Source organism: Panthera leo, chromosome B2 (assembly GCF_018350215.1).
Source record: "Panthera leo isolate Ple1 chromosome B2, P.leo_Ple1_pat1.1, whole genome shotgun sequence".
In the NCBI taxonomy this organism is placed as follows: Eukaryota; Metazoa; Chordata; class Mammalia; order Carnivora; family Felidae; genus Panthera; species Panthera leo.
In genome coordinates, this window is record NC_056683.1 from 21218248 (window position 1) to 21233017 (window position 14770).

General features: G+C 50.7%; 1 protein-coding gene across 9 annotated transcripts in view; it reads right to left on the bottom strand.

Moving 5' to 3' along the window:
• Positions 1-14770, bottom strand: part of RREB1 (ras responsive element binding protein 1) — a 133973-nt gene that overhangs the window by 17128 nt on the left and 102075 nt on the right. For all 9 annotated transcript variants that reach the window (XM_042937978.1, XM_042937980.1, XM_042937973.1 and 6 more), the window contains 2 exons: positions 4097-4286; positions 246-3159 (listed from right to left, as the gene is read on the bottom strand). In XM_042937978.1, the coding sequence (XP_042793912.1) occupies positions 246-3159; positions 4097-4286 (3104 nt within the window). The remainder of the gene's footprint in view (positions 1-245; positions 3160-4096; positions 4287-14770) is intronic.

The window sequence follows — 14770 nt, forward strand, 5'->3', positions numbered from 1 at the left end:
CCTCGAAGGCCGAGACACTAGGAATAGGTCATTGTGGTTACAAGGGCACGGGGGGAAAACCCGCTGGCATCACCAGGCAAGCCCCCTGCTTCAGAGACTGAGGCTGAAGAGAAGCTAGAAATGGGGCCATGGGAAAAGGGTCCCACACTTTTGACCCCACCTCCTGTTCTCCCCATCCCTGGGGCCGGCCAGGCCACAGCCTCCCTTCTGGGAAGTAGCACTCGGGGCCTGGTGGGCCCTCTTACCAGTGTGTGTGAGCATGTGCCTCTGGAGGGAGCTGGCCCAGGGGAAGACCCGGGGGCAGTGGGGACAGTTGATCTTCTGCAGGCAGTTGGCGTAGGAATTCCGCTTCACCCTCAGCAGCTTGTCTTCGGGGGGGCTGCCCTGCTCCTCGTCACTGGGCCCATTGTGGTCGGTGGGGGCTCCGGCCACCTCGTCCTGAGCGTCGTCCTCTGCGCTCTGTAGAAACGGACTGAACTTGTTGGTGTCCGTAGTGGCCAGCATCTTTTCAATGCTGGCAAACTCCCCACTGGAGTCCAGGTCCACCCCGCCGCTGCCGGAGCGGGGCCGGCTCCGCACCCCCTTTTTCCGGCCCCTCTTCTTGGACAAACCCACGGGCCCCTGCTCGGTGGGGGAGGCTGCTTCTGGGCTGTTGGCAGGAGGCGACGGGTCGCTGGATTCTTTTGGGCTGGTGGTGTTGGTGGGGGCGGTGGCGGCTCTGGGGACAGGACTTCCTAAGCCGTCAGGAGCCGCGCTATTGCTGCTAGTGCTCGCGGGCCCCGGCTCTGTCACCTTAGCTTTCAGCAAGGTGGGGGCCGAGGACACAGATGAGATGATCTGGGCGATGGAAGCCAGTGGGGGCAGCTCCTCCGTCACGGGGGGCTTTGGCAAGAGCAGAGGGGGCTTGGGGCGCAGCGGCCGCAACAGTGCCGGGCTGCTGAGGAGGGTGGAATTGCCCAAGATGGGGGAGCTGCTGACCAGAGCTGAGGAGTAGATGGGGACAGCAAGCTGAACGGAGCCCTGCAGGGGCTGAGCGTGTGCTTCCAGAGTGGTAGCTGCGGAGGCCGGAGCTGCAGGGGCCACGGGTTTTTCCAGGATCCCGCTGGGCCCCAAAGTCACTGGCAGGGTAGGGCACGGTGGAAGACCGGGAGAGGGCCGCTCATCGCTCCCTGGTTCCTGCTCAGGCTTCTTGACTTCGGCAGGAGCAGCCGTATCCTTGTCTCCTTTCCTGAAGTTCTTGGGGATGGACAGGTCGATGGGCTCCATGGAACAGTCGTAGGGGGCTGAGGAGGTGGGGCTCAGGAAAAAGGCGGCATTCTCCTGCTTCACCTGGACCAGGGCCAGGCCCTTCTGGGAAAAGTCCAGGGGCTCGTTGAAATCCACTGCGAAGTTGCTGGCGGGCTCCAACTTGACTGAGACATGGGGAGGCAGAGGCTGGGAGGCGCCCCCGTGGAGAAAGCCGTTCTGGGGCTCCAGGAAGGTGGCCAGCGGTTTTCGTTCGCCAAAGGTCCCGCCGCCGTCCTCGATCCTCCCCGAGGCCTCGACGGGCGCCTCGGCCGGGCTCAGGCCGTCGGCCGCCAGGACGTAGCTCTCGATGTCGTGCTCGGGCACGTGCAGGTGCTGCTTCAGGATGTGGTGGATGCAGTTGCGCTTGGCGGAGAAGGCGGCGCTGCACTCCTTGCACTCGAAGGGCTTGCGGCCCTTGGGGCAGCCGCCCAGGCCGCGGCCGCAGTGCGTGCGCATGTGAACGCGCAGCGCGCGGTAGTGCTTCAGGTCCTCGCCGCACAGCCGGCACACCGTGTCCGGGGAGCAGAAGGCGTCCACCATCTCGGCGGCGCTGCTGGTCACGTACTCGATGTTCTTCTCGATGTCCTTGCGGGTGGCCTTGAGGTGCTTCTTGCGCAGGTGCCGCTCGCAGTTGGCCTTGACGGTGAAGGGGTAGTGGCAGATCTTGCAGATGTAGGGCCGTTCACCACTGTGCGTCCGCAGGTGGCGGATGAGCGCGGCCTTGTCGGCGGCGATGTAGTCGCAGATGTTGCACTGGTATGGTGAGATGCCCAGGTGGGAGCGCACGTGGGCGCGCAGCACCCCCGAGAAGGCGAACACCTGGTTGCAGAAGCGGCAGGGGTAGAGCACCTTGCGCATGGCCGGCGTCTTCTTGCTGCCGGGCCCCGTCATGATGGCCTTGAGGTCACCCTCCGTTATCTCCTGCTTGATCTTGGCCTCCATGCTCAGGGGCAGCAGGGCCTCGATGATGCTGTCTTGCTCCAGCTGGGTCTTCATCTCGGCCTGGCCGGGCAGCTCTATCCGCGGCTGCTGCAGGAAGAGCTGCGTGGCCGTGTCTGGCTGGGCTCCGGCCTGGGACTGTAGCAGGTGGGTGTTGGGGACCGCCTCCACGGGGGCTTTGAGGAGCTTCAGGGGCGGTGGGGGGAGGCTGGGGCTGATGCAGCCCGGGGAGGCCTGCTGGGCATTGAGGAGAGGGGGTGGTGTGGAGGTGGCCACCACCGTCCGTGGGGTGACCAGGGGCTTTGGCTTCAGAGGGGGCATATGTTTGAAAATGGCCTGCAGAGGGGCAGCAGGGGCCTTGGAGAGAGGCGGAAGACTGATCTGAGGGGGGGCGGAGGCCGCCATCTTCAGAATCTGCTGGATGTCAGCCAGCTCGATGGCGGACTCGCCGGAGATGGGCTTGACCACAATACTACTGTCGGGCTGGATGATGAAGCCCTTCTGGAAGGGCTGCAGGGATAGGTGCTTCATGCTCTCCTTGGTAGCCGGGAGGACCGTGAGAGAGCCGCCCAGGGAAGCAGCTTCGAAAGGAGACAGACTCAGCATGTTGGTGCAGCCGGGGTCCTGAGGTAGCTGACACCTGAGTGTGTGGAGCTGTATTGCTTGGTTGTCATCCGGCAGGGGCTCCTCAGCGGGGGCAGGCCTGACGTCTTTGGTGTGCTGCAGGCCCAGCAAGGCCAGGAAGACCTTCTGGTCCAGGGCGTCACCAGGCAGGGTCTTGGCCTGCAGCCTGTCCCGTCCCTGGTCCGTGGCGACGTGGGTCTGCTTGTGCAGGGTGAGCGAGGAGAGCATGGGGAATGCTTTGTCACATGTGTCGCAGACAAAACGGTGCTGTTCGCTGATGCACCTTCGTAGGTTTGTTTCACACCAGGCCTGTGTGGAAGGCGGGTTGGCAAAAGCAAGGGAATAAGGAGGATTTAAAAATAATCACTACCCCGAGATGCAGAAAGTATCTGTTATATAGCTGCCCCAGTACCCAGCCTCTCTCTGTACTATCTAAGGAGTTGGCCTCCCCCTGCTTGCTAATTCCTGTCCCTAGGCTGAATAAGGAAGACCACAAAGCACCTTAAACATCATATTGCTTGACAAATGACATCAATCCCTGGGGTATCTCAGAGAAGCAATGAAATACAGTTAAGTAATAATAACACGAGGGGCACTGCCTGGGAAGGGGCCTGAGGCTGTGCCATCTGCAGGGAGGGTTGTGTGGGTGTATACGTGTGGGCGTATACATGTGGGTGTATACATATGGAATAACCCATTACCCTTGAGGCTTCTGTGCCTTAAGAGTTTCACTGTTGACATCCTCGATCTCAATTTTTAAAATTGAAAAAAAAAAAAAAGTTTCAAAGTAGTTTTCAGTAGGCAGGGAACAAATATGGTTCAGGTTAATAATGACCCAAAACATTTTTAATAGAAAGTACCACACTGGAAATATTTACCTGTAATGTGGATATTAAAGAAATATTTAAGAAAACAAATTCAGTTCAGATAGGGGTGGGAGTGGGGGTGGTGAGCACTTCACAACTTTAAATCCAAACGCCCAAGAATGGGCAAAAGGCATCGATGAGCTAGACTCTTACACAAGGTGGTAAGAAATTCAACACAAGATTAAGACCCAACTATCCTTTCTCAAGAACCCAATGGAGACTGAAAGGGTCAAGCTGAATTGCAAGAGAAAACGCTGTTACAAAAAAGACAAAACCCAAGGGACAACATTTTACGGAAGGGAGACCTCAGGGTAAGGAGGTGTAGTCCAACCACGCGGCCCAGGGAGGTGGCTGCTGGTTCCACAGGCTGACCAAAATACCTGAGAAATTCGAGGAAACTTCCTACAGGAGAAGTCAGTGAATCCTAAGTCATGGAAGCCAGCAGGAATGGAAGGGTTGTTCTGTATGAAAGGCCTTCCCATTGCGTCCCTGGGAAGCTGTTTGTGGACAAGCGCGTTGTGGCGTAGCAATCCTCGATGTGTTCGAAAGGTGACACAGCAAATGTCACATCTGGGAGAAAAAAGGGATAGGATATAAGGAGGCGGCCCAATCAGAGTTGCCACTTGTCCAGGAGCCTATTATATTTGTTGTTGCTTCATTTCAATTGAAATAAAAATGGTATAATCTCGAGAAGCCAGTCTGCTCACGGTTAACACCAAGAAAAACGCTTCCTTTAAAAAAGTATTTTATCAACTTCTGGATATCCAAGCTTTGTAGACAGAACAGGTGTGCCCATTAAGACAGCTGGGAACCTGAAGCCACTGTGCTTACTTCTGCTTACCTCAATTATGTGGCATAGAGCGATCATTTCCAAGGTTTTCTCCCTCCCTCGGCTCAGTGGATTTTAGTGATCATAAATGTTTACAAGCCAAACAGCATAAATTTACACCGAACTGAGAGCAATCACGATGGCATCCCTGGTCTCTGATCGGGATGAAATGATAATCAAATTCTCCAACTGAATTAGTAGTCCAAGCCAGTGACTGTGTGTTCAATTCTGATATTACCATCGTTATCTGAAAAATAACTGTAGCTCCCACAGTAAGCAGGCACCACGACCGTGGCAGGCAGGTGGATATCCAGACTTCCATCTTACAGATAAAAACACGGAGGCTCAAAACGTTAAGTGACATGGCCAAGGTCACACAGCCAGTATGAAGCAAAGACAAAATATGAGCCTCCTTCACCCTCCTGCCCACACCTGTTATGATGTCTCCTTTTCCTTGAAAGACCCCCACAGATGCAGTCCATCTAAAGATCAGCACCCCCAACTTCAGAGGTGACCTCCACCTTCAATGTCCTGGACCACACAGATGTGAAACACACACATTTTATAATGCTTCCTCCACTCTTCATACCAGCATCACCTTCTGGGTCTTCACTCAGAACCACTCTAACAACTATCCTATCATCGGGGTGTTATCAACATCCCCTAGACTGGCACTCAATACGGTAGCCATGCAAGCCATGTGGGGCTGCTTAAGTGAATTAAAATTTCCTCAGTGACATCAGGCAGTGCAGTGCAGACCTGACCTGCTGCTATGTTTCCATGACCGCAGAAAGTTCTGTTGGACAGTGCTGTGTGCCTAGCACCTTTCCAAGTATTTGCACGTACACATGCCTTTGCCACTTACGAAACCCCTAAGGCAGGTCCCACGAGTGCTTTACAGAGAAAGAACCTGGGTCTTGGAGGGGTAGGGCGACCTGCTGGAGTCTGCATCTGGACTACATGCACATTAATGGAAAACTTTTTTTTGCTTTGAGATTCTTCTCTGGAAATAGATAACGAAATGACCCGCGAGGCAGCAGAGTTCATCGTCCTCTCGCGCTGAAAGAAGTGCCAAGTATGTGCGACTCTGCTGTCCTTATCGCGCGGTGGCAGGCCCCAGCAAGCGAGGTCCTGCCGTGCGTCCACCTCTCCTATCTCCGCTGCTACCTCGGCCGCGTCTCGCCATCAAGACTCCTGTCATCATTCAATTAAATTTAGAATGCTGGGTTCCCATGAGCCACTCAAAACACAAAGCTCCTTCTGGGGGAACGGTGCTGAGGTCACCAACCGTGAGACGCCCCAGGGTCCCCACAGTACGGCCACATTTCCCTCCCTGGCCATCCCTTGCACGCAGCCCACGTTCCGGGGGGATGGCCCCCCAACCACAGGGAGCCCTGCCCAAAACACCCAGAGTGCTAAGTCCTAGGCTGTGAGAAAGTTAAGCAGGGAAGCGGTGTGTCTGTGGCTCCTTAGGCGAGGCTCTCCTTCTGTCCAGAACACGCTCAAGTTCCACGCTGCATGTGTGGAGGGGCTGTGACCTCGATGCCCCGTGGCAGCTCTGTCCTTTCCTGTTGCTCTGGAAACGTTTTTCTCTCCTATCATGGGGACTTCAGTCCCCCCAGACCCAAGTTCAATTGCACACTCCTCATAGTCCCCAACCCATCCCTATGCCAGCAGTCAGCTGAAAACTCTGTACTGACCTGAAGGGACGAGAAAAATGTCTGAATTCAGGAAATTTAGCGCTGATCAGATACATATGATAGTAAGAAATCCCTGTTACTTTTTGAAGTTGTGACAATATTTTGGTTATGTCTTTTTTTTTAAACATCCCTTTCCTTTAGAGGTAATGTAATGAAATACTGTTATGTGAAATGTGATGCCTGGGATTGTTTTGAAATGATCTGGGATGGGGGAAGAGGCGAAACACGATGGGCCGTGAGTTGGTAATTCCTGAAAATGGGGGGAGGGTGCGTGAGAGGGTCATGACATTGTGCTCTCTACTTGTGCATACGTTTGAAATGTTCCTGATACACTTAAAAGAGAGAAACATCTAATTACAAATGGCTAATGAGAGCGGGCTGACTTGTGGCCTCTTTTTCTGAGCTTCAGAAATGTCCACAGCACTATCTGTGGTAGATGCGTGTGGGGATTTCAATTTATAAACCCCAGAAGAGAGGTCTTTATGCTGAGTCTCACTGTAGCACAGGTGAAGGGAAGGAACCCATTTCCCCAGCAAACCTACAGGACAATCAGAGCTTCTGGAAAAAAAGGTGGAGGCGCCGAGCCCAGGGCTCAGGAAGGCTCCATGGTGTGGGATTTATGCGCAGGCAGAGTGAGCCACACTCGGTGGGCTGGGCAGTCAAGCCCATGGCCTCATCTGGCTTGGCCTCTTATGAACCCAGAGATGGTGCTGACTGTCTCTCTCCCTCCTTCTTCCCCTCTGTCCTGTCTTGGCTGTAAGCAGGTGTGGATTGGGAAGCTGCAGGAAACAGAAGCTGGTCTGTGCCCTCCCTGGAAGGTGAGAACAAGAGGAGGTGAGAAAGTCTAGGGTAGGCACCAAGGGCTGTCACCCACTAGGCACTCTGCACCTGAAGTCTGCACTCTCTCTTGCCAAATTAATTGTAGCACTGACTACAAACACCTAAACTCATTCAGTCCAACAACCCCGCGAGACAAACAGCACCAGTAGGAAGCGATGAGTGTGTGATCGATCATTCAGTTACACTTGAAAGTTGGCCCTGGTTCCTCACTCAGCTTTCCCTGCACCTTGCAGAGAGGGGCTCATTGATCAAAGTCCAGTAAAGGCTGGGTGGGGCACTCATAAAAAAAAAAAAAAAAGTCATGCATACATTAACTATTTTATCTAATCTAAAACATAGACAGTTGGCCCTTGTTATTGGTGGGTTCCGTATTTGTGGATTTGCTTACTTGTTAAAATGTATCTGAAAACCCCAAATGAATACTGGCAGCACATCTGAGGACATGCAGAGAGGAGAAAAACTGGAGTTGCCCTCCGAGCATTCCTGGCTATGGCTGAACGCAATGCTGCCCTGCCATCTTGTTTCAGCTCCCATCGTACATGAGTGTCCTTCTGCAGTCTATGTAGAGCCATATTTCTAGCATTTCTGTGCTTTTTGCTGGTAATTTCATGGCTTAAAATGGCTCCCAGCACAGAGCTAACATGCCACCTATACTACACAAGTGCAAAAAGCAGTGATGTGCCTTGTGGCAAAAATGCGTGTGTCAGGCAAACTTTGTTCAGGCGTGAATTACAGTGCTATTGGCTGTGAGTTCACTGTTAATGAGTCAGCGGTATTTTTTTTTTTTTAATGTTTATTTATTTTTGAGAGAGAGAGAGAGAGAGAGAGAGAGAGCGAGCAGGGGAGGGAAAGAGAGAGGGAGATGCAGAATCTGAAGAGGCTCCAGGCTCTGAGCTATCCTATCAGTGCAGAGCCCGATGCGGGGCTTGAACTCATAAGCTGTGAGATCGTGACCTGAGCTGAAGTCGGATGCTTAATGGACTGAGCCACCCAGGTGCCCCGAGTCAGTGGTATTCATTCAGATTTCCTTAAACAGAAACAAAAGTTTCTGTACTGATTAGCTGATGAAAATGTAGACAGAGGCTTGTAGGAAACGGTACCCTGTGTTTCCTCTAGGAACAACATTTAACATTCGCTAATTCTGTGTTTGCTGCAATCTTCAGGGACATAAAGAGCAGTAACCGATCCCACATTCACTCTCCAAGGGCTTGTGTTTGAGTCCAGCTGCACCCAGAGAAGTTCCATGTGTTTGTTAGGGCACGAATCATGCTCCCCATTCAACATCTTTGATACGCGGTTTTAGACTCTTTGAGGCAGAGCAAGAACTTAGATTTTTGCATATCAAGCTAAAGCAGAATTCTTTTAGGATTTATGATCCTTTTAGGCTTTTATGATTATTTCTCTCAACTGCTCACAGATGTCTCGCCTACCCTAAATTTGACAGCAATTTAAAAAAGTATCTGTCTAATCTGGACCACAAACAAGACAGCCCAACTTAGCTTTCACAGAGATTATTCTTTTTTTTTTTTTGGTGTTTATTTTTGAAAGAGAAAGAGAGAGCGTGTGCATGTGGAGGAGGGGCGGGGGTGGGGGTGGGGACAGAGGATCCAAAGCTGGCTCTGTGCTGACAGCAGAGAGCTTGATGCGAGGCTTGAAGTCACGAACCATGAGATCAAGACCTGAGCCAAAGTTGGACACTTAACCGACTGAGCCACCCACACGCCCCTCACACAGATTATGCTTATAAAAAAATTTCACAAGCTTATACAAAATTCTATTGATTATAGGAAATGATCGCAAGTATTACTGACATAAACAGGCTGGGTATAAATCATACTGACTCTTGGTATCATGCAAGTCGACTGCAAAAGGTGAGCAGGTGAGCCTGAGAACTGGGCTGCAAACTTTGCAAGCTGTACAACGCCTGGTAAGTAGAAGAAAGTTTTTGAGCATGTACCCTTATCCGTTTGTTGTTTAACACACAAATGTGTGTGCGTGCGTGTTATGTGTAGGTATTTGCACATGTCAGGTAAGTCACAAAATACAAAAATAAACATTTTTAAAGGGTTAGATAAAAGGTCTATCATTTTTTTCTTCTACTCCAGAGACCTTTCTGAATACCCTCCCTGAGTCTACTGCATCAGTGTGACGCCTGCTATGAAAATTCAGTGTGGGGGCACCTGAGTGGCTCAGTGGGTTAAGCGATTGACTTCGGCGCAGGTCATGATCTCTCAGTCTGTGAGTTCGAGCCCTGTGTCGGGCTCTGCGCCGACAGCTCAGAGCCTGGAGCCTGTTTTGGATTCTGTGTCTCCCTCTCTCTCTGCCCCCCTCCCCCCTTTCTGTCTCTCAATAACAAATAAATGTTAAAAAAAAAAAATTAAAAAAAAAAGAAAATTCAGCGTGAGGGGCAACAGAAGTCAGTTTTCTACAAGGGAGTAGAGTGTCTCGTAATGTGACAATTAGAATTTACTGCACTTCTATCATAGCTGTGAGTTTTCAAGGATACCATTTTCTTCACTTATCTCTCACACGTCTATCCCTTCCTTCATTCTCTCGTTCACTTTCAAACCCCTCCCATCTCTGGCATCTGGGTTAGTTTCACACATAGTAGGTGCTCAATACATGGCTGACAACCAGCACCGACCACATGCTCTGTGTCCTCCCCCGTGTAAGGTACCTGGGGAGTGGTATGGGATGGGCTCAGGGATCAGGGACAGTGGGGGAGGGGAAGTGGAGGTCGTGTGACCTTGGACCACTCATTTCATCTGCATTTTGGCTGCCAGCTGGGCAGAATTTCCCAAACAGGCCTGAGACAGGAATCTGCCTCCTCATGACCTTCTTAGTATAGTGAGAATTAAGTGAGAGTCTAAGGACATTTGATGCCACAAGCCTTGAGAGCTCTTCCCCATCCTTCTCTGGGCCTCTGTTTTCTCATCTGTAAAATGGGCATTTTTAGAGCTACTATCAGTGACGGAGAACCAAATGCTTGGGAACCTGCAAGGTGCTATTTAACCATTATCGTACACTGCTAGGAACAAGAACCATCAGGAGTAGCCCATTTCCTGGCCACTCTAGCTAACATGAGAATGCAGGGAAAATGAATTTTAATTGCAAAGGATGTGTTCTCTCTCTTCATTTTCAAGAACTCCACCATTGTCTCCACTGCTTCTGTTTCATCTTGAGACTCACAGGAGAAATGCATGTCCTTCCTGGTTGCCACCTGCTCCCCCTCACGGCCCCCACTCCTGCCCCCCCCCCCCCCCCACAACCCCGGGCCTCCACTCCTGCTCCCAGGGCCACAGCTCAGAAGAGAAGCACATGTCATCCCAGCCTGCACGAGCACCAAGAGCCTTCTAAGTAAGACCTAAACAAGGCCCACATCCACAATTTCACACCTCTGTTTTCATGGGATTCAATCAAGGCACTACTATTTCACTTCTGAAAAGATACAGAATGTCATCTCGCAAACAAGCAGCAGGAAAGTGGCAGAGGAAAAAAAAAATCTGCTTTGAAACCAGAAGCATATTGTGAGGCTAGTTAAAAGGAAGAAAATAAAACCCCACAGAAAAACATTGCCTCCCATCTTATGCTTGGCACCTGTTGGCAGACCTTAAATAAAACCAGTGTGGAAAACCATCACCCAGAAACATTTGGACGGGTCTTTGTCAGCCAGAGACACTCCGGTTCAACCAGCCTTCCCAAGGCCCCTGGGGAAAAACACTTTGCAACTGTATTTCTAAAGAGCTCTTCAAGGACAATGGAGGTCACTGTCAATCTGTGGGCAATGCTGCTTGTTGCAGGCTCTGATCTTGGGGTATTTGCTAACCTCACTTGGGCTTGTCAGTCTTCATTAAGACCACAGCCATTGGTCAGGTGGTCCCCGCAACTCTCCCTTCATCCCCGCTTGTGGGATCTCTCAATCCTGCCCTGGATGGTACTCCAGGTACTCATGGACCATACCATTGCAAAACATTCAGAAGGAATAGGGCTGTACTTTAATCATCCTAGGACCAAGGACTGTTGTAGGGCAGTTTCATCTTGCGTGTGATTTTGACAATGTCCCTGAGGGAAATCTTACAAATTGAGATTGCTTTTTTTAAAAACTTAATTAAAAAAAATTTGTTTTTAAAGTTTATTTATTTTGGGGAGACAGAGAGAGAGTGCAGGCGGGGGAGGGGCAGAGTGAGAGGGAGACACAGAATCTGAAGCAGGCTTCAGACCCTGAGCTGTCAGCACAGAGCCTGATGCAAGGCTCGGAATCATGAATCGCAGGATCATGCCCTGGGCTGAAGTTGGACACTCAACTGACTCAGCTACCCAGGTGCCCCTCCAGTTATAGGATTGAAAAATTCTAACAGGGTGCCTGGGTGGCTCAGTCATTAAGCATCTGACTTTGGCTCAAGTCATGATGTCACAGTTCCTGAGTTTGTGTCTCACATTGGGTGAGCATGAGCCTTAGGTAAAACACAAGCCCCACTTTGGGTGAGCCCCGCTTCTCTCTCTCTCTGCCCCTTGCTCACTTGTGCACCTCTCTCTTTCTGCCCCTCTGGAAAAAAAGAAAAAAAGATGCTAACAGAACTCCATTGATACTTCTAAAAACAAAAGTTTCTCTTTTTGGGTGGCACCTGTGTGGCTCAGTTAAGTGTCCAACTCTTGATTTTGGCCCAGGTCATGATCTCATGGTTTGTGAGTTCAAGCCCCAAGTCAGGCTCTGTGCTGACAGAGCCCCTCTCTGCCCCTCCCACACTTGCACGCACACAGGCATGCTCTCTCTCAAAAAAATAAACAACAAAAAATTAAAACCCTCCTTTAAATGTTTTATTCTTTTAAAATCACATACTGAAATAAATTACTCGAAGGGAAACAAAAACTCATCAGTGGAAAAAACTCCCAAGGACAAGGTGAGGTTACACATCAAACAGGAATGAATGCCCATACAGACATTCGGCCCACCCTCAGCTTACACACGCACACCCATACACACCTGTATGTGAGCCCCCAATCATTCTGCTTGCAGAAACGGTGTTTCTGCACCCCAATGCAGTTCACCAGAGCCGATTTCACCCAGAAAACACGTGAATTCCAGCACATGACAGCATATGCTTCCATAAGAAAGAAACCTGAATTCAGAATACTGGAGATTTTACCATTCTCACTTTGTCACCTATGACGGACCAGCCTCCCACAGAGCTGCTCAGTCACGGCGGCTCCTACTCCTGGGGTGGGGGCCCCACGGCTGTGTTAGGGTCGGGCAGCAAGGCAAGAGCTATGGTTCGGGGCATGCAGTCACGGCCTCATAACAGCAGAGGCACGAGGCACAAGGCCTGCAGCTTATCTGCTCCCCCCACCTTCCTTAGCACCGCTTGCAAGGTCACCGGAGGGTATGGGTAGGTGTGAAGCACAGATAGGAGGGGGCTGGGGTGGGGGGTCTTAAGGGAGTGAAATGCCTCCCAGCAGCATGTGGGGGTGCTGTGAGCTAAGTTTCCACTGTGGCCCCGGGGGCTGGAGGGCTGCACGGCAACCACACAGAGCCTTCAATATGTACTTTATCCACAGCCCTTCTTGTCCCTTCTCCTTCAGAGATTAAGCAAATAAGCAAAATTACACAGCACACTGGCCCTGGCCTTGGCGGGCCTGGACAGAGCACATTCGGAGCACAGTCGGAGAAGCCTGAGTCTCACAGGAACAGTGAACTAACTGCACTGGTCTTGAAGCCACACAGAGACCCAACCCCTCCAGCCACAGCTCAGCCCCTGCCCCTGGCTGTCACAGGCACACAGACAGCAAGGCAAGGACAGAACAAGCCAGCTCCAGCAGGTCAAGGAAATACTCTCCTTCGTTAGCTGAGGGGACTGGCTGTCCTTTTAATTCTCAAAGGACTTTAATGAAAATGAATGCTCTTATTCATACCCACATCCACCACCAGTCTTAAAAAGACAAAAGTCAGAATTTTCAATCACCGAATTGAGGACTGACCCCTGTCACAGTGTGCCTGTGGTAATGAGGCAGAACACCGTGGTATCAGTTATTTTATTTATTTACTTATCTATTTATTTAGTTTTTAGTATTTATTTTGAGAGAAAGACAGAGAGAGAGAGAGAGAGAGAGAATCTGAAGCAGACTCCATGCTGACAGCAAAGACACCCATGAACTGTGAGATCATGACTTGGGCCCAAGTTGGATGCTTAACTGGCTGAGCCACTCAGGCACCCCGATATCAGTTCTTTTATAACACACGCCCTTGTAAGAAGACACTACAGCCTTCCTTCTTATTTATTTCTTCAAAGAAAACTATACGTAAGCCTGTGCTAGGGTAGAGATGCAGTGTGACAAATGTGCTACTACAGTCTGGGCATTCTGGGTAGGGAACGGAGGAAGCCCTAAACAAAGCCAGCGGTTTGGAAGGCTCACAGCAGAGCCAACAGTTACACATCAGGAATAGCTCTCACCTGGGGCGCCTGGGTGGCTCAGTCAGTTAAGTGTCCGACTCCCGTTCAGGTCATGATCTTGCGATTTGTGAGTTCGAGCCCTGTGTTGGGGTCTGTGCTGACAGCTCAGAGCCTGGAGCCTGCTTCCGGTTCTGTGTTTCCCTCTCTCTCTGCCCCTCACCTACCTGTGCTCTTTCTCTCTCTCTCTCAAAAGTAAATAAACTTAAAAAAAAAAAGGAATAGATCTCACCATTAAGGACACCAGCCCTGAAATTAGCAATGTGTCCACGCTCTCTGGAGCGGGTTTCCAAAGTACTTAAGATGAGAAGGAAGCATGCGCACCTTTCAAAGATGAAGAGTCAAGCCAAGGTAAATCTGAAGGCAAATGTATCAGCAACAGGACTTACAGAAGTGGAGAGCGAGGCCACAGAGAAGCTTTAAAACAAAACCCCCAAATCATGTGGCTAAACAATTGGGAAATTAGCTCCTCCCAGTGCCTGCTACAGTAGTGCTGTACTCATCCGGTGACCACAACTCTCTGGGCCAAGAAGAGAGCTCTGAAGTCAACCGAAAGCTCAAGAGCAGGTGAAAGAGATAAGCAGCGCCCCCTCCAGGCGTCTCCCCTGTACACCAGTATCACATCTACCATCATGGCAGTTAAGGGGGGAAAACATATATTTACTATGCCAAACATATTTTGGAAAAACTGCTTCGGCAAATCTCAAACATTAGGAAACACCTTTCAACGTTTTTTATTTATTTTTGGGACAGAGAGAGACAGAGCATGAACGGGGGAGGGGCAGAGAGAGAGGGAGACACAGAATCGGAAACAGGCTCCAGGCTCCGAGCCATCAGCCCAGAGCCCGACGCGGGGCCCGAACTCACGGACCGCGAGATCGCGACCTGGCTGAAGTCGGACGCTTAACCGACTGCGCCACCCAGGCGCCCCAGGAAACACCTTTCTTCAGAACTCTCAGGCCTCCCCAACAATCTAAGGAAAATGATGTGTGGTTCCACTATTTAAGGAACCTTCAAGCTTCCGTCAAGTTCCTTCAAGCTTCTGTCTGGCTTTCACAGTTGGATTACAAAATTTGGTAGGTAGGACTCAAACCAAATTTAAACAGCCATTCAGCTTCCCAATCTTTACGAAAGCAGAACTAGAAAAAAGCAGCTCTTTGTAACAATAAAGACTAGAAGACAAACTGCTTTTATGTTTTCTGTCAATTATAAATAGTACCTGGGAGAAGCCCTGGAATT